The sequence below is a fragment of the Salmo salar genome, chromosome 24, assembly GCF_965601325.2.
Source record: "Salmo salar chromosome 24, fSalSal1, whole genome shotgun sequence".
Taxonomy (NCBI): Eukaryota; Metazoa; Chordata; class Actinopteri; order Salmoniformes; family Salmonidae; genus Salmo; species Salmo salar.
This window is the reverse complement of record NC_138314.1, coordinates 2,589,183-2,613,088: the sequence shown is the minus strand read 5'-3', so window position 1 is coordinate 2,613,088 and position 23,906 is coordinate 2,589,183. Positions and strand designations below refer to the sequence as shown.

Sequence of the window (23,906 nt, the reverse complement as noted above, 5' to 3'; positions counted from 1 at the left end):
ATCCTAACAGGAAGTGGAAATCTGATTTGTGGAATCACTTTCAACACTTTACCTATGAAACACACCGTGAGCTAGGATTCATTTAGCACTTCCTAAGGCTTCCACTAGATGGCAACAGTCTTTACAAAGTGGTTTGAGTCTTCTCCGGTAAAAACTGACCGAACGAGAGGCCTGGAAAGTTTGTCATAGAGGGAGGGCCTTTACTACTATGGTGCGCATGCCCATGGGTACTCTCTCGTTCCGAAACGTTTAGTAAGACAATGCAATCGTCCGCCTTGAATATTATTGAAGTTCTGATTGATAAAGGCCCTAAAGATTTATGATATACAACGTTTGACATGTTTGAACGAACGTAAATAAAAATAAATTGCACATTCGTGACGACAAGTCCCGCGCGTCTCGGACATTATGAGTATTACGTCAAGCATTTCATTAACTGCAAAACCACTCATGTCATCTATAGATTGGAATGTCCACAGTGCAAGGTGTTCTACATTGGACGGACAAAGAGACGCCTTCAAGATCGCCTAGCGGAACACAAGTACGCCATACGGGTAGGCATGGCAAGGCACTACAAGTCCTTACACCATGGCAACCCTGCCTCCCTACAAGCTATGGGTATTGATCATATCCCGGCCTCTATTAGAAAAGGGGACCGTCTTAAACAGTTAAATCAAATGGAAAGTTTTTGGATTTACAAACTACAGGCCACTAAATACCCGGGTTTAAATGAAGATATGGATTTCTCACCCTTCCTGTAGGGTTGTGATGGGTACATTTGCTGTCATCTAGTGGATATTTTGCTCAATTGCCCTCAGCTATGTTTAGACTCTTGTTGTTCATGTTTTGCTGTGTTCTAGTGTACTATGGAATATATTGCTTTCTTATTCTTGACACTTCTCCCAGACATATTTAAGGTTAGAACTACCTTTCTAAGTGTTCTGATACTTCTAGCTTGGAGTTAAATTTTTATGATAACATAGCTACAGAATTTCACTTTAAAGTGTGTATACTATTGCTTACTAGGTGTGTCCAATCAGTTTTAACCACTCCCTCTTCAAATTAGGGTTAATTGGAAAATCTGTTAAAAAGAGGATATTGTATTATTTCTTTGTACTCCCTGACGAAGGCCATGCAGCCGAAACGCGTCGGATTTTAAAAAACATTGTTTCTATTGAACATGCCATACTAATAAAGGCATTTTAATAAATTATATGAAGAGTGCCTTGGTCCTCCTTTCTTTTTGATGACCAACTCACCCCTTTTACCAAAGAGCACCTTCTGTCTACCAACATTTACTATTGTGTACCTTAGTAGCGCTTCCCTTCTTCCTCTTTCTACAAGAAGGAGCTATTGGGACATAAATTATTAACTTTTTCGAACAAAACTACATTTGTTGTGGACCTGGGATTTCTGGAAGTGCCTTCTGATGAAGATAATCAAAGGTAAGTGAATATTTACAATAGTATATTTGATTTTAGATGAATCCAAGATGGCGCTAACCTGTATCGCCTAGCCTATTTTTCTGAGCATAGCACCTCGTTTATTGCAAAGTGTGATTTCCCAGTAAAGTTATTTTTAAATCTGGCAATGCGGTTGCATTCACGAGATGTTAATCTATAATTCTTTGAATGACAATATTATATTTTACCAATGTTTTCGAATAGTAATTTTGTAAATTGTAGCGCTGATTCCACCGGAAGCATTTGAGGGAAAATATTTTCTGAACGTCACGCGCCGATGTAAAATGCTGTTTTTATATATAAATATGAACATTATCGAACAAAAGAATGCATGTATTGTGTAACATGATGTCCTAGGAGTGTCATCTGATGAAGATCGTCAAAGGTTAGTGCTGCATTTAGCTGTGTTTTGGGTATTTGTGATGCATGCTAGTTGCTTTGAAAATGTCAGTGTGATTATTTTTGGCAGGGTACTCTCCTAACATAATCTAATGTTTTGCTTATGCTGTAAAGCCTTTTTGAAATCGGACAACGTGGTTCAATTCAGGAGAGATGTATCTTTAAAATGGTGTAAAATAGTCATATGTTTGAGAAATTGAAGTTATAGCATTTATGAGGTATTTGTATTTCGCGCGACGCGATTCCACTGGCTGATGACTAGGGTGGGACGCAAACGTCCCACGGTTCCCAGACAGGATAACAACATCCACTCTTCTGGGGAGGCTTTCCACTACATGTTGGAACATTACTTCGGGGACTGGCTTCCATTCAGCCACAAGAGCATTAGTGAGGTCGGACACTGATGTTGGGCGATTAGGCCTGGCTCGCAGTCAGCGTTCCAATTCATCCCAAAGGTGTTCGATGGGGTTGAGGTCAGGGCTCTGTGTAGGCCAGTCAAGTTCTTCCACACCGATCTCGACAAACCATTTCTGTATGGACCTCGCTTTGTACACAAGGGCATTGTTATGCTGAAACAGAAAAGGGCATTCCCAAAACTGTTGCCATAAAAGGTGCAAGCACAGAATCATCTAGACTGTAATTGTATGCTGTAGCGTTAAGATTTCCCTTCACTGGAACTAAGGGGCCTATTCCTCCTCCACCAAGCTTTACGGTTGGCACTATGTATTCGGGCAGGTAGCATTCTCCTGGCATCAACCAAACCCAGATTTGTCCGTCGGATTGCCAAATGGTGAAGCGAGATTCATCACTCCAGAGAATGCGCTCCCACTGCTTCAGAGTCCAATGGCGGCAAGCTTTACACCACTCCAGCTGACATTTGGCATTGGGTTTTGTGCAGTTTGCTCAGCCATAGAAACCGATTTCATGAAGCACAATTATTTTTATTTTTTTTAAACGCGCTTCAGCACTTCGCGGTCCCGTTCTGCGATCTTGTGTGGCCTACCACTTCGCGGCTGAGCCGTTGTTGCTCGTAGACGTTTCCACTTTATAATAACAGCATGTACAGTTGACCGGGGCAGCTCTAGCAGGGCAGAAATTTGACCAACTGACTTGTTGAAAAGATGGCATCCTATGACTGCCACACTGAAAGTCACTGAGCTCTTCAGTATGGGCCATTCTACTGCCAATGTTTGTCTATGTAGAATGCATGGCGGTGTGCTTGATTTTATACACCTGTCAGCAACAGGTGTGCCTATAATAACTCAATCCACTTATTTGAAGTGGTGTTAACATACTTTTGGCCATAGTTTATAAACATTGGCCTAAATGTCGGCTAATTTTGCTGGGGGGCAATGAGGATATTTGGGATCTTTCCCCAACAGCCCTTTCTCCCACGCGATTCTATGGCATTCCATTGTTTTGGTCGAGTTCAATTGACTTATTTACCGCATGTATATAGACAATTACCTGGTTTTCTCCCCCACTCGGGAACAAGCAGTACAAGACACAGCTTCTCTTGTAACCCACCTCTCCGAGCTAGGGTTTAAAAACTAGATAAAGAGCTGTTTGGTGCCAACACAGAGAATAGAATATCTAGGTGTTATGCTAGACGCTCTCTCATCAGGCAACTCTTTCGGACGGGCGCATTGCATCGTCCCGACAGTGCCTCTCCCTGTTCCACATGGGCACTTGGTCACATTCCGAACGTGTCTCTGTGTGCTGGAGTTGATGGCTTCCACCATCTCAGTAGTACTGTGGATGAGAGACTTCCTGCATTGGGTATCCTCCCTATGTCTGTGGTCCCGAAGTCACCTCAATCATAAGGTAAAGGTGACCTCAGCATGTCTTTCGGCTCTCTGTCATTGAAGGACTCTTCGCTCTTCGTTTCTGGACCACACTCAATGAGCTATGTAGGGCTATAAGCAAACAAAAAAATGCATATCCAGAGGCGGCGTTTCTGGTGGACGGTGATTTTAATCCAGGGAAACTGAAATCCGTTTTACCTCATTTTTAACATAATGTCACCTGTGCAACTAGAGGTTACACAACTCTGGATCACATTTACTCCACACACAGAAATGCATACAAGGCCCTCCGTTGCAAATCAGACCATAACTCTATCCTTCTGCTTCCTGCTTACAAGAAAAAACTCAAACAAGAATTACCAGTGACACGCTCAATACGGAAGTGGTCCGATGAAGCGGATGCTAACCTACAGAACTGTTTCGCTATAGCAGAGACAGGAATATCTTATGGGATTCATCTGATAAAATTGAGGAGTTTACTACATGAGTATGTATTTAATTCCTGTAAAACGAAAAATGAAGGCATGGCACGTTGCACAAGCCCTGCACTTTTAAAATGTCTGTGTTCCTATGGAATTTGCACATGTTTAGAGCGCCACCATTACGTGAAGAATTAGACAAATTATAATAAACAAATCCATTTGGAACAGTAAATTTGTGACATATGTTATTTTAAACCTAGACTTTCAAATCTCTTAATCCCCAACACAGGAACATTTAGGGGTACATTTCAGCTGTATCTCGTGCTCTGTAGTAGTCACATTGTTTCTGACACTCAGAATCCCACAGTTCTTATCTTTATAACAGTACTAAGCATGTGTTTGTAGGACTTAGTCTTGAAACCGAAATGTACTTTATGAGGGCAGTATACAATATGTCGTTTAGAAAATGCCACCAGAGGGCATCAGAGTTCAAGAGGTTAAATTCAAGATCCTTTAATTCATTCAGATGGCAGTATAAAATACTGGATTCATAAATCCACCTTGCCACTTGGCAGCCAGTAACCTTCTGGAGGTATTCAAACACCTCTCTATTAGTATCTCTTGTATGGAAGAGCACAACTTGATACCTGGTAACTACAGTATGGTACTCGCTATAATACATACTGTAAAAGTCTGTTTTTGGTTTGCTCTTGAGCGGGAATCAACAACCATATCTGCCCTATAAGACTTGATGTCTCATACGTTCTCTTTCTTACACCATTATCATTCTTAGAGCTTTGGGAGTCTTGTGCTTTTCTGTGGCAATTATTTATTGCTTATGAGTACTTCCATTTATAATACACCTACATATTTGTACTTGGTTTATTATCACATGTTGACTAAATACTAGACAGATCTTCATTGTAAATAAGTAATGTAGAATTTAAAACGCATATCGAGGTTTCCAAGGCTGGACCCCATACTGAAGTCAAAGTTTCGCATGGATGGACAGGATGAGGTACCTGTATGTAAACAGCAGCCCAGGGGTCTTGGTTTGTCTTGGTTTGTCATTACAGTCATTGAAGCAACACACCTATGATTAATCTGAGTCTGGAATATACATTGGAATGTAAAGTGCATATGTTGGTTTGTGAGAACTTCCTATAATTAATTATGTTTGGATTAGCACATCTACTTCTTTATCCTCACCTCTCCAACTTGAACATTGATTTCTGTTTCAACAGTCAGTCTGGTTAGGACTAGCTTCAGCGGTCGCTCATTGTGAGGTGAAAGCATGTGACATTGGTCAAGTATCTGTGGCTCTATTCTGTAAAGGTGAAGCGTTACAGATTCCGCCATAGAACTGTAAAGGCAATTTCTGACTGAGCGGACATATGCAGAGTTAAGCGTGAATGCAGTGAGCTGCTAAAGTGGTGTTATGGCAGAATTGGGGTGAGCTTTTGTAACTTCAAGATGTATGCTCTGTTCTGTGTTGAACTGTGATGTTGTGCATTTCATAGACTCCTGTTATGTCTGCACCCTAACACAAGGCCATTGTGTTCTGAAACTGTTTCTTGTATAAAAATAACTGTTGTGTAAACAATATGATTGTATTATCACCTACCACTATATAAGGGACATGTAGCCTGACCATTTACTCTCTGAGCTCCTTCCCTGACTGCAATCAGAGGGATCTACCTTGCAGCTGCTCATGTATTACAGATTCACTATTATAATTATAAATTAGACTCTGCCTAATATTTGGATTGAGTTTTCCACAACAGCGGGAACATTACCTTGAAATTTCAATCACGCTGTCAAGCTGAAATTCCACCCAAAAAGTCAATGAACGCTCCTGTTCGACATACTGTACAAAAGAGTAACTGTACTCCAGACAGACAGAGGTCCCCCATTCACACAGACAAATGGATAGACAGGTTCTTCCTGCAGGATTCTGTAGGCCTACAGAAAAGTCAAGATGTATAACCCCATCCCCCTAGGATTTCAGGACATTTCAAGTGGCTTCATCTCCTCGCTTTCATCTGGCTCCTATTCACTAGAAAACAAGCGTAAGGAAACAGTCTGAAACAGGGAAGCACTGACAGAAAAACACCTGTTTTCATTTTGTTACAGTGTGTACTAATGTGGCGTGTATTCATGGATGCCAAAGGAAGCCAGGCTTCCTAAAAATATTGACCATGAAAAAATATTTAAAAAACAAACAATTATTTATCTTTCGTCTCTCTGGGTTTCATCATTTGTAGTGGGTAGGCAGGTAAGGTAGGAGAGGGGGTTTTGATATTTAGTTTCTTTGCTTTGGTTCCGTCCAGCCCCTTTTCCCCAACCTTACCGCGTGAAGGAATAAATTCCCTGTTAACGGTATTCTCTGCCTTTGTGTCATCCTTGCTCACGCCTACACTTCCATACCTCTTTCACAACACGGAGAGTTAAGTTGTAGCAGGGTGTTGCGTTCCCTCTTTCTAGAGGCGTGCGTAACATAATGTCTTGTCTCTCCTCTCCCTGAGCAACAGCACACTGGCTTATATTGGGGTTGTTAATTGAGACAGCTGCGTCCTGACGAGGGGGCGGGGTCAGCTCTCCAATCAGCAATGGGGCCGACCAATCAGCTGCTTGGAGAACTTCAGGAAGCCATTACCTGAAACACACTAACAAATATACAAACTACAACACAGAAACTGGGGAACGTAACAATCATTTTCCTTCAATTCGCAAGATGCTGAATGTATCTCACCGGAGAAAGCGTCCGAGCAAGCGAAACGGCACTCTTCTGTCTCGCTACATGTAGGCCACCTATTTGGTGCTGTCTGGTCAAAACGAGTATGACATTGTTGCCGCCCGTAGCATTGAATGGAATGCAAGAGAAGCCAGCAAGCATTTGGCCTCCCTTGATGAAAAAAAAGTATAATAAATTTGCCAATCAGCGTTGTGCTAATCTGAGCGAGCTCAACTGTGAATGGTCCTGGCGCACCAAAAAAACGTGATAAAACAAAGGTGTGGTTGAATTTATTCTGCCACTGTGCCTTCTTTGTGTCTCTGCATTTAGTTCTACAGTGCATTTGGAAAGTATTCAAAGTATTCAGCGTCATTCTAAAATGGATTAAAAAAATTATAAAAAATCCTAATCAATCTACACACAATAACCCATAATGACAAAGCAAACATGTTTTTAGACATTTTTGCAAATGTATTAAAAATAAAAAACTGAAATACCTTATTTATTTGGGGGTGGCAGGTAGCCTAGTGGTTAGACCAATCAGGCCTTTATGGTAGAGTGGCCAGACGGAAGCCACTCCTCAGAAAAAGGCACATGACAGCCCGCTTGGAGTTTGCCAAAAGGCACCTTGAAACTTCTTTGGGATAGGGGGCAGTATTTTCACGTCCGGCTGAAAAGCGTGCCCAAAGTAAAATGCCTGTTACTAAGGCCCAGAAGCTAGTATATGCATAGTAGTATTGGATAGAAAACACTCTTAAGTTTCTAAAACTGTTAAAATAATGTCTGTGAGTATAACAAAACTGATTTGGCAGGCGAAACCCCGAGCACAATCCAGCCAGGGAATTTTTTGTTGTTGAGGTCATTGTGTTTTCCTATGCTTTTCTATGGAAAACCTGATTTATTAGGGCCCAGATTGCAGTTCCTATGGCTTCCACTAGATGTCAAGTCTTTAGAAATTGTTTGTTTTTCTTTTGAGAAATGAAGAAGTAGTCCTATTCATTCCATGTGTCACTCAGAAGGTCTCTAGTCTTTTGGTGCGTGTAAACAAGAGTGCGCTCCGTGTTGTTTTTCTTCGGTATTGGAAACTGTTTATCCCATCTTAGATCTGATCGATTATTTACATTTTAGGGTACATGAGGTTGGATTAAAAACGTTTGAAATGTTTGGCCCAAGTTTACAGGTAACTTATTAGATACTTTAGTCATGTTGGGCGAGTTGGAACCGGTGTATTTCTGAATCAAACGCGCCAAATAACATGGACATTTTGGGGATATAAAGAAGGAATTTATCGAACAAAACGACCATTCATTGTGTCACTGAGACATTTGGGATTGCAAAGAGATGAAGATCTTCAAAGGTAAGGCATTTATTATATCGTTATTTCTGACTTTTGTGTCGCACCTGCCTGGTTGAAAAATTATTTTCATGTTTTTGTATGCGGGGTGCTGTCCTCAGATAATCGCATGGGGTGCTTTCGCTGTAAAGCCTTTTTGAAATCTGACACAGCGGCTGGATTAACAAGAAATTAAGCTTTATTTTGATGTATTACACTTATATTTTCGTGAATGTTGAATATTTATATTTCTGTAGTTTGAATTTGGCGCTCTGCAATTTCACCGACGTTGTCAAATCTATCCCGCTAACGGGATTGGCGCTTTAAGGGATCCCTAAGAGGACTGTCAGACCATGAAACCAAGATTGAACTCTTTGGCCTGAATGCCAAGTGTCAAGTCTGGAAGAAACCTGGCACCATCCCTACGGTAAAGCACGGTGGTGGCAGCATCATGCTGTGTGGATGTTTTTCTGCAGCAGGGTCTGGAAGACTAGTCAGGATCAAGGGAAAGATGAACGGAGCAAAGTACAGAGAGATCTTGATGAAAACCTGCTCAGGACCTCAGACTGGGGACGAAGGTACAACTTCCAACAGGACAACTGTTACAATCAGACAATGCAGGAGTGGCTTCGGAACATGTCTCTCAATGTTCTTGAGTGGCCCAGCCAGAGCCCGATCAAACATCTCTGGAGAGACCTGAAAATAGCTGTGCAGCAACGCTCCCCATCCAACCTGACAGAGCCTGAGAGAATCTGCAGAGAAGAATGGGAGAAACTCCTCAAATACAGGTGTGCCAAGCTTGTAGCGTCATACCCAAGAAGACTAGAGGCTGTAATCGCTGCCAAAAGGTGCTTCAACAAAGTACTGAGTAAAGACTCGGTATATATATATATATTTATTTATCATTAAAAAAAAAACTTTTTGCTTTGTCATTAGGAGGTATTGTGTGTAGATTGAGTAAAAAACAAAATTTAATCCATTTTAGAATAAGGCTGTAACGTAACAAAATGTGAAAAAGTCAATGGGTCTGAATACTTTCCAAATGCACTGTATATATCACGGTCTCAGGGCATATGAACTAACAGGTTGTAGAGGAAATAACACAATTATCATAACATTACATTACATTACATTACATTATAACATGTAACATAGCTTTTTTCCTGGCTTCCCCAAGGAATTTTACCCATCCACCACTAGAGGAAAATTCGACCCTGCAGTGTTGTAGTACTAGAGACCGATCTTGGTCTCAAAACCACAGTGTCTCGGTCTCATCTCGGTGTCGGATACATTTTTACTCAGCCTTGGACAATGAGGACTCATGATTTCTTCTGGAGACCAGCGGATTAAAAACCTTAATTATCAGCTCCCATTCAATCAGGCATAAAACCGCTTTGCTTGGCTAAAAAATACTACTTTGATGAAAAAATTATGAATTTCTCATTTGGCTCCCAGGCTGAAAACGTTTACAAACCCCTGGTCTTCGGAAATATTGAACATTTTGAACTGTTATTATGGTGGCGATTTGACACAATTACAATCATGGTCTTGAGTTAGACTCACACTGTTCTGGTCTCGGTCTTAAATCAGTCTCACTTTAAGTGGCCTCGAACACAACACTGTGACGCTGCACTGAAGGCAAACAACTAGACAGTTGAAAGCTACATTCCTAGAGGGTGAATGGGCATCATCCACCACCACCCCTGCACCTATTCCTGTACTATTAGATCAGGATTGATAGGCTAGGATGAAACCAGGAGAGGAAGCGCCACTTCAGAGTATTGGAATGTAGCCCTTAGTCTTCTTCAGCGTAGACAAGCTGGATATTGACCTGTTCTCTCAGTGCCTCGTTCTCTCTGTACACGTACAGATGGCCATTCAGGATGAGCCCGGAGCTGCCTTCATCCTCTCTGTCTCCCTCCCTCGCCACATCTCTATCCTCCTCCTGGACCATCAGGTCATTGAAGGAGGCAACACAGAGGTCGTGCTCCTGGAGGGAGGCGGGGTAGCGGAGTGCAGACCTATTGATCTTCACAGAGCGCCTGACGGGGGTGAAAAACCTCAGCTCCTGTCCATCCACCACGCGGGCCACCGCCAACTCCCTCTGCTGGCTCCTGAAGCCACTGCGGGTGGGAAAAATCAGAGAGAACAGGTTACAGTACATACAGATGGTGATGATTTGAAATAGCAGCTCCAGTCAAAAGTAGTGCAGGGAATAGGGTGCCAATTCAGACAAAGACATGGTGATGGATTTGAATACGGGACATGCACCAACCTGACTACTTGTTGTATGGACTGCATGTAGTGGCTGGGCACAAATATGTGGCATAAAATGAAGCCCTAGTCGGTGTATGTAAACTCCAGGCAGGGCCCAGACCAGCCAGAGATACAGATACAAAGTCTCTGCTTAGGTTAAATTGGCTGTACATCAAAACAAGTGGCGGGCTGCCGTTTTCTTGTTTTTTTTAATCCCAGGTTGCACCTTTAAAATGGCTGACTGGATCATAGAGAGGTCAATCAGGACAACGTTAAGTGAGGCCAGAGGTCACACAGTGAGAGGTCAAACGTACCCTGGAGTGGCTGTGATCTTGTACTTAACCACAGACAATCCTCCTCTGTCACCACAGATCAGGGCTTTGACAGTTGTGGGTGTAGCCATATGGTCTGGTGTAGAGTCAGGCTCCACGCTGTTCTCTTAATCCTTCTCCTCCTGTCCCTCAGCCCCATCTGATGCTACAGAAGACTTACCTGGAAGTAATAGGGATAATAATAACAATAATAAAGTTAGTCAACTACTGAGAAGTATGCATGCACTACTGCAAGTCTCTTTGGATAAAAGTCTCTGCTAAATGGCATTAAAAAAGTGCTCCGTTCTTTGTTCAAGGGCATTGCTAGAATTTACTAGTCCCAATTACCTTACTGGTAATAAAGTGTCTTTGAACAGGGTATGGTAGTAGATGCCTGGTGCACCGGGAAAGGGGATACCTAGTCAATTGCACAACTGAAGGCATTCAACCAAAATGTGTCTTCTGCATTTAACCCAACCCCCCTGAAGTGCGGGGGGCTGCCTTAAATCGACATCATCCATGCCTGGGAGCAGTTGTTAGGGGTTAACGGCCTTGCTCATGGGCAGAACTGCGGATTTTTCCACCTTCGAACCAGCAACCTTGAAGTTACTGGCCCAACGCTCTTAACCGCTAGGCTACCTGCCGCCTGAGTGTGATAACAGGTTAGTGATTCAAGAACTGCAACGCCGCTTGGTTTTTCACGCTCAACAGTTTTCCGTGCACATCAAAAATGGTCCACCACACAAAGGACATCCAGCCAACTTGACAACTGTAGTCAACATGGGTCAGCATATCCCTGTGGAATGCTTTCAACACCTTGTAGAGTCCATGCCCCAACAAGTGTGTGTGGGGGCGGGATTCAACTCAATATTAAGAAGGTATCCTTAATGTTTTGTACACTCAGTGTATGTGTACACTCGTAAAAACCTAAGCATTACACAACTTCTAGTCAATCAAATAAGCCACATGTAGCAAAAAAAGACATTACATTTTTTGTTAACCAAATTCATCACACTCATTGACCTACAGTTATCCTTCTCGCTTCCACTCTGAAGAAACCAATTGGAAAAAGTGGTTTCTAAACCAAAGTAGATCATTTTAAGATTGTTGCTTATAGAGACTCCAACAGATGTATAAAACAATTTGAGGTCCTAAACTGAGCATGAAAGTGCATCCTTTAGCTGTGTGGGCTAATATAATAAAAATGGTTGCTTTGGGGTAAATTGTGCCAATTGGCCAGGGGCAAGTTAAGCCAATATACCCCATACAAATTATCATTACATATGTTCCGTTTTATACATAATATGCATAGTATTTTCAAGACACCTCACATTCGTGAAGTTCAAATGAGAAAAAATGGCTTCCTCAGTTGGGTTTGCCCCCTTTTTAAATTTATTTTATCCTTTATTTAATTAGGCAAGTCAGTTAAGAACAAATTCTTATTTACAATGACAGCCTAGGAACAGTGGGATAACTGCCTTGTTCAGGGGCAGAACAACAGATTTTTTACCTGGTCAGCTCAGGGATTCGATCTAGCAACCTTTCGGTTACTGTCCCAATGCTCTAACCTCCAGGCTACCTGCCTCCCCTTTAGGCCACAATTGAAGTGTTTTCTTCCCAGGCTTAATGCAAGGCATTATCACTGGGATATGAAGTTCCACCAGGGCCTGAGCCTATGTTAAGTGTTTTTAAAAAGTACAACGTTTTAGAAAGGTGTCCCTATGCTCAATTTACCCCATTAAAAACAGTGTAAGTTGTGCCAAGAGACCACTTTTTTGGGACAAGCTACGTTTTCAAAACTGCTATGTTTACATTAATTCTGATTATTTCCAAGGATACACAAAATCCAGAAATATTATGAAGAGAACTTTGTTAGAAAGAATACTATATTTCCCTTAACGAATTGATGCTGAATGTATCTAAAACAAGTGTAGAATGGCACACCAGTGAGCTGAACCTTTTAGGGGCATCCAGTTAAGATGGGGAATCAACCTCAGAGCTCAGACAACACTCGTTCGAACTTCTATCTCAAATAATAATTCCTTGCATTCTTCTCAAACGTATTGGAGGAGAAGATCCACTGTCCCTGCCTTCAGACCTTCTTCAACACATTTTGAGACTGAGGCGAAGAGAGAGGATGCGAGGAAAGATAGTCATTGTTTAATAGGGGATGTTGCTGCCTCATTACCTTGTGTCTCTTCCATTTTTTTAGCATCTCAAACACAACAGTCCGCAGCTCATCCACTGGCTGAAGGAGAGAATGGGGAGAGGAAATAGATACCAAGGGAGGCAATTATTTTTCTTTTGATTACATTATGTTTAAGGAAATCTTCAGAAACAGACTAATCTCAGAAAGAGATTGATGATTGACATAACTAGACTCCCAGCCAGGTGGTTTAATAGTGATACAGAAGAGAGGGAGTGGGGAGTGTGGGAGGGAGACAAAGGATAGAATGTTTCAACTGTGGGACCACTCGTACTGCTTCCTCAAACAGGAGAGAAAGGCAGCGAGAAAGCCAGAGAGGGTCGTAAGGAGGGAGAGGTAATAGTAATAATAATAATAATAATAATAATATTTGATTTAATTTACAGTGCATTCGGAAAGTATTCAGACCCCTTGACTTTTTCCACATTTTCTTATGTTACAGCATTTTTCTAAAATGGATTGAATAGTTCCCCCCCCCCCCCTCATCAATCTACACACTATATCCCATAATGACAAAGCAAAAAGGTTTTTGAAAATGTTTGCAAATTGTATGAAATACTGAAATATCACATTTAAACAAGTATTAAGACCCTTTACGCAGTACTTTGTTGAAGCACCTTTGGCAGTGATTACAGCCTGAAGTCTTCTTGGGTATGACGCTACAAGCTTGGCACACCTGTATTTGGGGAGTTTCTGCCATTCTTCTCTGCAGATCCTCTCAAGCTCTGTCAGGTTGGATGTGGAGCACCGCTGCACAGCTATTTTCAGGTTTCTCCAGAGATGTCTGGGCTCTGGCAGGGCCACTCAAGGACATTCAGAGACTTGTCCCGAAGCCACTCCTGCGTTGTATTGGCTGTGTGCTTAGGGTTGTTGTCCTGTTGGAAGGTGAACTTTCACCTCAGTCTGAGGTCCTGAGTGCTCTGGAGCAGGTTTTCATCAAGGATCTTTCTGTGCTTTGCTCCATTCATCTTTCCTTCGATCTTGACTAGTCTCCTAGTACCTGCCGCTGAAAAACATCCCCACAGCATGATGCTGCCACAACCATGCGTGACGCTTGGCATTCAGGTCAAAGAGTTCAATCTTGGTTTCATCAGACCAGAGAATCTTGTTTCTCAAGCTCTGAGAGCCCTTTAGGTGCCTTTTGGCAAACTCCAAGCGGACTGTCATGTGGCTTCTGCTTGGCCACTCTACCATAAAGGTGTGCTGCAGAGATGGTTGTCCTTCTGGAAGGTTCTCCCATCTCCACAGAGGAGCACTGTCAGAGTGAGCATCGGGTACTTGGTCACCTCCCTGACCAAGAACCTTCTCCCCCGATTGCTCAGCTTGGCTGGCCGGCCAGCTCTAGGAAAAGTCTTGGGGGTTCCAAACTGCTTCCATTTAAGAATTATGGAGGCCACTGTGTTCTTGGGGACCTTCAATGTTGCAGACATGTTTTGGTACCCTTCCCCAGATCTGTGCCTCGAAACAATCCCGTCTCGGAGCTCAAGGACAATTCCTTCAACCTCATGGCTTGGTTTTTGCGGGAACTTATATAGACTGTGGGACTTTATATAGACAGGGGGTGTGCCTTTCCAAATCATGTCCAATCAATTGAATTTATCACAGATTGACTCCAAATCAAGTTGTAGAAACATCAAGGATGATCAATGGAAACAGGATGCACCTGAGCTCAATTTCGAGTCTCATAGCAAAGGGTCTGAATACTTTGTCATTATGGGGTATTATGTGTAGATTGAGGGAAAAAAACAATTGAATACATTTTAGAATAAGGCTGTAACCTAACAAAATGTGGAAAAAGGGAAGGGGTCTGAATACTCTCCGAATGCACTGTATATTTTTCTAGTGATAGATTGTAAATTACGGTTTTATACCCTCTTAGTGTGAATAGATTATTTTTATTATATCCTTAGAGATTGAAAGTACTGTTTAGGTTCAAGTTCTTTGTATGGGAAGTGTAATTATTTAGTGGATTGCAGAGGATTGTAGGAATCTACTCTCAATAACTCAAGGCCTCTCCTGACTGATAAGAAGTCCTGTGATATGCACGGAGGAGTACGGAGAAATCCTGGGTGATGGAAAAGTACTGAATATATATTTGGGAAGGGAGGGGGCGAGAGCTGAAGGTATAAGTGGGCACAGTGGCAGGTAGCCTAGAGGTTAGAGCGTTGGACTTGTAACCAAAAGGTTGCTAGATCAAATCCCTGAGATGACAAGGTAAAAATCTGTCGTTCTGCCCCTGAACAAGGCAGTTAACCCACTGTTCCTAGGCCGTCATTGAAAATAAGAATTTGTTCTTAACTGACTTGCCTAGTTAAATAAAGATAAAATGTAGTCAGCTGTTACATCTTTGCTGAGTAAGCATTTGAAACTTAGACTTTGGTCTCTTCTGTATGATAAATACATGTATCACTAGTCACCCAAAGCGCTTTACATAATAAGGGGGGGAGAGAGGGATTAGGTAAAGGGTGTACGCTATACAACACCCAACCCGTACTGCCTCTTCAAACAGGGGCAGGACCTCCAGAAGTAAAACATTAAAAAGTGGTATAGAAGGAGGTAGAAAGAGAGAGCGGGGGGAGAGAGTCATAGGTAGGGATGAGAGTATGTTATACCTCTAGCATCATGCGTACTGCCGCCTCAAACAGGGGCAGCACATCCAGATTGCTCTCAATATCTCCTGCACCTGGGTGGACGGGCAGCCCTGTAGGGGGTAGATGTTGACACACAGTCAGAGACACACACAGTCAGAGAGACACGTACACACAAACACTCTTTACCAAATCTTTGAGGCTATTACAAATTACACAAATATGTTAATCAACTGTGTTGTATTTTCCTACAAAAAATTACCAGATGTGCTATTCAGTAATAAAAAATAAAAAAAATGTAAATCTTTATTTATCTAGGCAGGTCAGTTAAGAACAAATTTTTATTTTCAATGACGGCCTAGGAACAGTGGGTTAACTGCCTTGTTCAGGGGCAGAATGACAGATTTTTACCTTGTCAGCTCGGGGATTCGATCTTGCAAACCCTTTCGGTTACTAGTCCAACACTGCCGCCCCAGATGTTTAAAAAGGGTCTGCCAGGCCACGCTGGGAAGATATGAAGGTTCAACGAACTTGCTTGTTTTTCTCATTTATGATGTGTGTAAGAACTCATCAAACCCCAAAAGAAGTGATGTTGAACATCTCGGCTGTGTTCCAATTATCTCTCAATCCTCTCAAAGTCTGCCATTGTTCACTTCCCTTCCCTGTCCTATGCCTCCACCAATCCAATGCTTTTGGATTTTTTGGGAAGTAGTGAACGAGTGCGGGACGCACCCCTTCTTTCCCCACCACAGGTCATAAGAGGTTTGGGAACCATAAACAACAATCTCTTCGTTATAACATTGCTACAGGAAATTATCATTACTGTTGCGACCACGTGAACGTCGGGAAGTTATATTCTTGCTACATCAAGGGGAACCAAATGTTACTAACAGTTCATCATCAAGTGAAGTTAATAGCCACAGGTTATGCACGTATGTGTGCCTTACACAGCCTGGAAGAGTTGCACCACGAATAATATACTGTTCTAGTGGAATTAAAACATTATTTCAACCTGTGGGTCATCTCAGGGTTTAGAATAATTATGTTGTGGGTTGGAAACATTTTAAATGAAGATCACACTTTTTACAAACCCAGGAGCTTGTTGTGTTGCATTGTGAGCGGCGAGGCAGACTTAAGGCTACCAGCCACGCATGCATTGAGTGTGTGTGGAGCAGGGAACTGTCCATTATTTGTGTGACACTGAAACATTCTAATTTGTCCACTTGCAAATCTTTATGTTCCCTCTCCCCACGTGAGAATACGACACGTTGCCAAGTTTACTTACCCTGGCTAGCCCAGCTCACACGAAAATGGCTAACGTAGGCCTAGCCGGAGAAATAGGTTTTGATGGGGGAAAAATAGACTACACCATTACAGTAGCAGGTGCTGCGAGAGTGAAATCCCCAGTTTGAAAGGACAAATGGATATATACAGCCTTCAAAAAGTGCAGGTAGGAATTTATTTTCGATAATTCAGTCAATTATAACATTAATTCAGGCTTTTGTTCATTAGACCATAGGCTATGCAGGCCATATACAGTGTAAACCAGTGCAGTTTGACTACCCTACTAAATAAATGTAGCCTATTTTTGCAGCCTATATTCAATTCTGGGAATTGTTTATTTATGTTTTATTAGGCCTAAACCATTTGATTATCTAAACAATATCGAATTGAAAAGGTATTGTTTTGATATGTCGGCTATAGGCTTTCATTAGGTAAGAAGGATAATTAAAAGGCTTTTTTGCAAAGCGATTTGAGTTGTCAATGTGAGGCATATTCAAATATTGAATAGAAATGCAGACAAATTAATTCAGGCAGGGAAGGGGAATAATAATAATAGTAATTATTATAATAAAGCCTACCTACTATGGAGGAATACAAATAATTAAATACCAATTTCAGCCCAACCCCTTCAAATGAAAAATAAATGCATTCAGGTGAGAAGTTGTGGGTGGGGGAATTGATCATAAATATTAATTTTGGTGGTGGGTAAACATAGTTGTACCTGATCCCAACAGTTTCTCACTAAAGCATACTTACCAGAAGTCCACTGGCATGCTCTGATAATAACATTATGTGCATCACGAGCAAATTGGCTCGGGATAGTTAGCGCACAGTAGTAAGGCGCAGAGTTCCTGACTTCTATTGCCACTTGCGGTGTAACTTCAAATCTCCCATGGGGTGCCCAAAAAAATCTTTGAAATGTGGACTCACATTTATTGCAGTATTGTTTGGGAAGAAAAGTGCAATCGTCACCTTTAAAATTAAGATGCGGGGCTCAATTCAATCCAAACCGCATTGCAGTATTTACACAGTAGCTCTTTTTACAATGGTCAAATTAACTCATAGATTGGTTTTGGTTACTGTATAAAAACTATAACTAGGTCGACCCCCTCATAGGTATGCTTTCACTTTTCAGAATTACAACTGTGTGGGCACAGGATTCATATTTCAAATAAAGGACAAAAAAAATTAAATAAAAGATATCGGCCTGATCATTAAACTATGAGCCAACTGTCTTAACGGACAGCACCAATCAGTCATTACAGTTAGGAAAAAATACAATGTGTTGACATGACCACCAGTGTCATCTATTTCTTGTTAGGATGAATATAGCTACTAATATAAACGATGATCGTGGACTTCAGGAAACAGCAGAGGGAGCACCCCCCTATCCACATCGACAGGACAGCAGTGGAGAAGATGGAAAGTTAAGTTCCTCGGCGTGCACATCATGGACAAACTGAAATGGTACACACACACACAGTGTGGTGAAGAATGTGCAATAGAGTCTCTTCAACCTCAGGAGGCTGAAGAAATTTGGCTTGTCACCTAAAACCCTCAAACTTTTACAAATGCACAATTGAGAGCATCCTGTCGGGCTGTATCACCGCCTGGTACGGCAACTGCACCGACCACAACCGCAAGGCTCATCAGAGGGTTGTGCGGTGTGCACAACACATCCCTGGGGGCAAATTACCTGCCCTCCAGGACACCTACAGCACCCGGTGTCACAGGAAGGCCAAAAAGATCATCAAGGACAACAACCACCCAAGCCACTGCCTGTTCACCCCGCTACCATCCAGAAGGCAAGGTCAGTACAGGTGCATCAAAGCTGGGACCGAGAGAGTGAAAAACAGCTTCTATCTCAAGGCCATCAGACTGTTAAACAGCCATCACTAACACAGAGAGGCTGCTGCCTACATAGAGACTCGAAATCATTGGCCACTTTAATAAATGGATCACTAGTCACTTTAATAATGTTTACATATCTTGCATTACTCACCTCATATGCATTACTCACCTCACTGTATTTTATACCTTCTATTACATCTTGCCTATGCCGCTCTGTCATTGTTCATCCATATATTTATATGCATATATTCTTATTCCAGTCCTTTACTTAGATGTGTGTATTAGGTTGTTGTTGTGGAATTGTTCGATTACATGTTAGATATTGCTGCACTGTCGGAACTAGAAGCATTTCGCTACACTCGCAATAACATCTGCTAACCATGTCTATGTCACCAATAAAATTTGATTTAATTTTTAATCATCATAGCCTACATGTTTTTTTTTTTTTTCGTAAAAGCACAGATGTGTATGAAACGGAAAGCAAAAATGTTGAATTTGGTCATATGCGCCTTACTGCCTTTTTAAATCTTGTGTAAAGTCAGTAGTCTAGTCAAAGTAGCATCATGCAAAATATTGCCACACTCAACTAACCAAGACCATTGCCAAATAAGGCGCACTGTCACCTGCTTTTATAATAAGCCTTGAAGTGGTATCACCCAGCACATCTATAAAGGGTGTATTTCATACCGAACCCCTCCCTTGGGATGACGCAGAAACACCTTCTCAAGGTGCCTCAACATCACCATTTCAAAAGAGCTAGAGCTAGATTTACTACTAAAAAGACCAAAATATGCAACTTTTGCAACGAACTGTCAAAATGAAAACCCAGAATATAAAAGTATTTCACTATCACCAAGTCTAAAACCACTATTCTCATCAAAAAACAGATTTAATTAAAGTTACTATGAAAAATTCTATGCGGGTGGGTTGGTTGCAGTGAAAAAGCTGTCCTGATGTCAGGTATTGGGTGGGGCTTAGAATTAATGTGCCCGGCGTGGGGCAGCTCCAAAATAATGGCCCATGCCAGATTCTCATTTAGAAACGTTGTGTATGCACAAATATGCCCCAAAACACACGTGTGCCAGTTTAAATGCTTAAAATAGCATTTATAAAAACTTAACTTGATGTGCTTATACTCCCGCAAACTTTAGGCCATGTGTAGGCACAGGCAAAAAAGTAGCCTAGTTGTAGCCTTGTTCAGGAATATACAGTGCCTTGCGAAAGTATTCACCCCCTTGGCATTTTTCCTATTTTGTTGCCTTACAACCTGGAATTAAAATAGATTTTGGGGGGGGTTTGTATCATAACATGCAAAATAGATGCAAAATATTTTCTTGTGAAACAAACAAGAAATAAGACAAAAAAAACTATTACAGCTGCAAGTCTCTTGGGATATGTCTCTATAAGCTTGGCACATCTAGCCACTGGGATTTTTGCCCATTCTACAAGGCAAAACTGCTCCAGCTCCTTCAAGTTGGATGGGTTCCTGCTGGTGTAGAGCAATCTTTAAGTCATACCACAGATTCTCAATTGGATTGAGGTCTGGGCTTTGACTAGGCCATTCCAAGATATTTAAATGTTTCCCGTTAAACCACTCGAGTGTTGCTTTAGCAGTATGATTAGGGTCATTGTTCTGCTGGAAGGTGAACCTCCGTCCCAGTCTCACATCTCTGGAAGATTGAAACAGGTTTCCCTCAAGAATTTCCCTGTATTTAGCACAATCCATCATTCCTTCAATTCTGACCAGTCTCCCAGTCCCTACTGATGAAAACATCCCCAATGCATGATGCTGCCACCACCATGCTTCACTGTGGGGATGGTGTTCTCGGGGTGATGAGAGATGTTGGGTTTGTGCCAGACATAGCGTTTTCCTTGATGGCCAAAAAAGCTCAATTTTAGTCTCATCTGATCAGAGTACCTTCTTCCATGTTTGGGGAGTCTCCCACATGCCTTTTGGCGAACACCAAACATGTTTGCTTATTTTTTTATTTAAGCAATGACTTTTTTTCTGGCCACTCTTCCGTAAAGCCCAGGGTTATCTTTGGCATCTTTGTTGACCCTCTGATTAATGCCCTCTTTGTCTGGTCCATGAGTTTTGGTGGGTGGCCCTCTCTTGGCAGGTTTGTTGTGGTGCCATATTCTTTCCATTTTGTAATAATGGATTTAACGGTGCTCCGTGGGTTGTTCAAAGTTTCTGATATGTTTTTAAAACCCACCCTGATCTGTACTTCTCCACAACTTTGTCCCTGACCTGTTTGGAGAGCTCCTTGGTCTTCATGGTGCCACTTGCTTGGTGGTGCCCCTTGCTTAGTGTTGTTGCAGACTCTGGGGCCTTTCAGAACAGGTGTATATACACTGAGATCATGTGACAGATCATGTGACACTTAAATAAAGTCCACCTGTGTGCAATCTAACTAATTATGTGACTTCTGGAGGTAATTGGTTGCACCAGGTCTTATTCAGGGGTGTCATAGCAAAGGGGGTGAATACATATCCACGCACCACTTTTCCGTTTATTTATTAAAAAATAAAAAATAATAAAAATTATATATATATATATATATATATATATATATATATATATATATATATATATATATAGCTCAAAAAAATAAAGGGAACACTTAAACAACACAATGTAACTCCAAGTCAATCACACTTCTGTGAAATCAAACTGTCCACTTAGGAAGCAACACTGATTGACAATACATTTCACATGCTGTTGTGCAAATGGAATAGACAACAGGTGGAAATTATAGGCAATTAGCAAGACACCCCCAATAAAGGAGTGGTTCAGCAGGTGGCGACCACAGACCACTTCTCAGTTCCTATGCTTCCTGGCTGATGTTTTGGTCACTTTTGAATGCTGGCGGTGCTTTCACTCTAGTGGTAGCATGAGACGGAGTCTACAACCCACACAAGTGGCTCAGGTAGTGCAGCTCATCCAGGATGGCACATCAATGCGAGCTGTGGCATGAAGGTTTGCTGTGTCTGTCAGCGTAGTGTCCAAAGCATGGAGGCGCTACCAGGAGACAGGCCAGTACATCAGGAGACGTGGAGGAGGCCGTAGGAGGGCAACAACCCAGCAGCAGGACCGCTACCTCTGCCTTTGTGCAAGGAGGAGCAGGAGGAGCACTGCCAGAGCCCTGCAAAATGACCTCCAGCAGGCCACAAATGTGCATGTGTCTGCTCAAACGGTCAGAAACAGACTCCATGAGGGTGGTATGAGGGCCCGACGTCCACAGGTGGGGGTTGTGCTTACAGCCCAACACCGTGCAGGACGTTTGGCATTTGCCAGAGAACACCAAGATTGGCAAATTCGCCACTGGCGCCCTGTGCTCTTCACAGATGAAAGCAGGTTCACACTGAGCACGTGACAGACGTGACAGAGTCTGGAGACGCCGTGGAGAACATTCTGCTGCCTGCAACATCCTCCAGCATGACCGGTTTGGTGGTGAGTCAGTCATGGTGTGGGTTGGCATTTCTTTGGGGGGCCGCACAGCCCTCCATGTGCTCACCAGAGGTAGCCTGACTGACATTAGGTACCGAGATGAGATCCTCAGATCCCTTGTGAGACCATATGCTGGTGCGGTTGGCCCTGGGTTCCTCCTAATGCAAGACAATGCTAGACCTCATGTGGCTGGAGTGTGTCAGCAGTTCCTGCAAGAGGAAGGCATTGATGCTATGGACTGGCCTGCCCGTTCCCCAGACCTGAATCCAATTGATCACATCTGGGACATCATGTCTCGCTCCATCCACCAACGCCACGTTGCACCACAGACTGCCCAGGAGTTGGCGGATGCTTTAGTCCAGGTCTGGGAGGAGATCCCTCAGGAGACCATCCGCCACCTCATCAGGAGCATGCCCAGGCGTTGTAGGGAGGTCATACAGGCACGTGGAGGCCACACACACTACTGAGCCTCATTTTGACTTGTTTTAAAGGACATTACATCAAAGTTGGATCAGCCTGTAGTGTGATTTTCCACTTTACTTTTGAGTGTGACTCCAAATCCAGACCTCCATGGGTTGATAAATTGGATTTCCATTGATTATTTTTGTGTGATTTTGTTGTCAGCACATTCAACTATGTAAAGAAAAAAGTATTTAATAAGATTATTTCTTTCATTCAGATCTAGGATGTGTTGTTTAAGTGTTCCCTTTATTTTTTTGAGCAGTGTATATATATATATATATATATATCACTTCACCAATTTGGACTATTTTGTGTATGTCCATTACAGATTGTAATGCAACAAAATAGCAAAAAAGCAAAGGGGGGTGAATACTTTTGCAAGGCACTGTATGATTACACTCTTACTCATAACAAAAAACAGTTAGCTAAATATAATAACTAGATGCAATCATTTGCCGTTAGCGAGAAGAGCGAACATTTATTTTCTTATCTTTGCATTTTTAAATAATTACAAATAGGCATTTATTTCCTATTATTTATTTAATTTCCATGATCATTGCAGAATAAATTCCTCAACGTTTCTGACTGTGATGGTTTCATACTAGTGAAATCACCAACCAGTCCTACAAAAAGTTGGATACCATGCGTCTCTTCTCTCATTTAATTGGACCTTTTCACAGTAGTAAATAGATGAGCTATTTCAAGTATTTTGCTCTATGCGACCCGAAGTGCAGTTTAATGGTAGAACAGACGGGTCAAATTTGTCAAGTAGACAATACTTAATTTAACCATTGCAGAATAAATTCCTCACCTGTTCTGGCCATGAGTTCATATTCCTGAAGTAGCCATCCAACAAATTACCATGAGCATCTCATTTAATTGGGCCTATTATAATTTCAAGTTTTTTCTCTATGCATTTGAAAGAGTGTGGTTTATAACATACAGTCGAATTGTACAGGTGAACAGAATTAAAAAATTTTGCACTTAAGTGTGATAGCTACCACTGTAAGTAGGTCTACTGCAGTTTACATTTTTTTCAGAGTAGACAATGTTTCAGATTTCCCAGGCAGTGCAGCATATTTAGGTTCAGGAAAAAGTGAATGAAAATCCTTATTGAATTCAAACGATCTGTTTACAGGTCCACAACAATTAGCAATTGTTTTTGTCTTTTAGAAACAGTCAGATACAGCAACGGTTATAAATTAGGTGTTTCTCCAAATGTCTTGCTCTCGCAGTGAAGGCAGAGGCTGAATCACAAATGGCACCCTATATCAGTGGTTCTCAAACCTCAGGAATCCCAAGTTGTTCCATGCATTTGATCTATTCCAGAGCTAGCACACC

At 41.9% G+C, this 23,906-nt stretch overlaps 1 protein-coding gene across 1 annotated transcript; it reads right to left on the bottom strand.

Annotated features, from left to right (window-relative positions):
- Positions 1-7,280: 7,280 nt before the first annotated feature.
- LOC145863995 (cytoskeleton-associated protein 2-like) lies at positions 7,281-11,362 on the bottom strand. The gene is made up of 2 exons (XM_082968778.1): positions 10,727-11,362; positions 7,281-10,279 (listed from the first exon to the last, which is right to left on the bottom strand). Exons 1-2 carry the CDS (start codon positions 10,813-10,815, stop codon positions 9,952-9,954), a joined length of 417 nt encoding a protein of 138 aa, XP_082824904.1. The 5' UTR covers positions 10,816-11,362; the 3' UTR covers positions 7,281-9,951.
- Positions 11,363-23,906: the final 12,544 nt, after the last annotated feature.

Excerpts from the sequence above, each read along its gene's own strand:
- LOC145863995 (XM_082968778.1), bottom strand. The coding sequence starts at position 10,815 with ATGGCTACACCCACAACTGTCAAAGCCCTGATCTGTGGTGACAGAGGA. Across the intron at positions 10,280-10,726 it reads AAGATCACAGCCACTCCAGG|TGGCTTCAGGAGCCAGCAGA; the intron begins GTACGTTTGACC and ends TCCCACCCGCAG.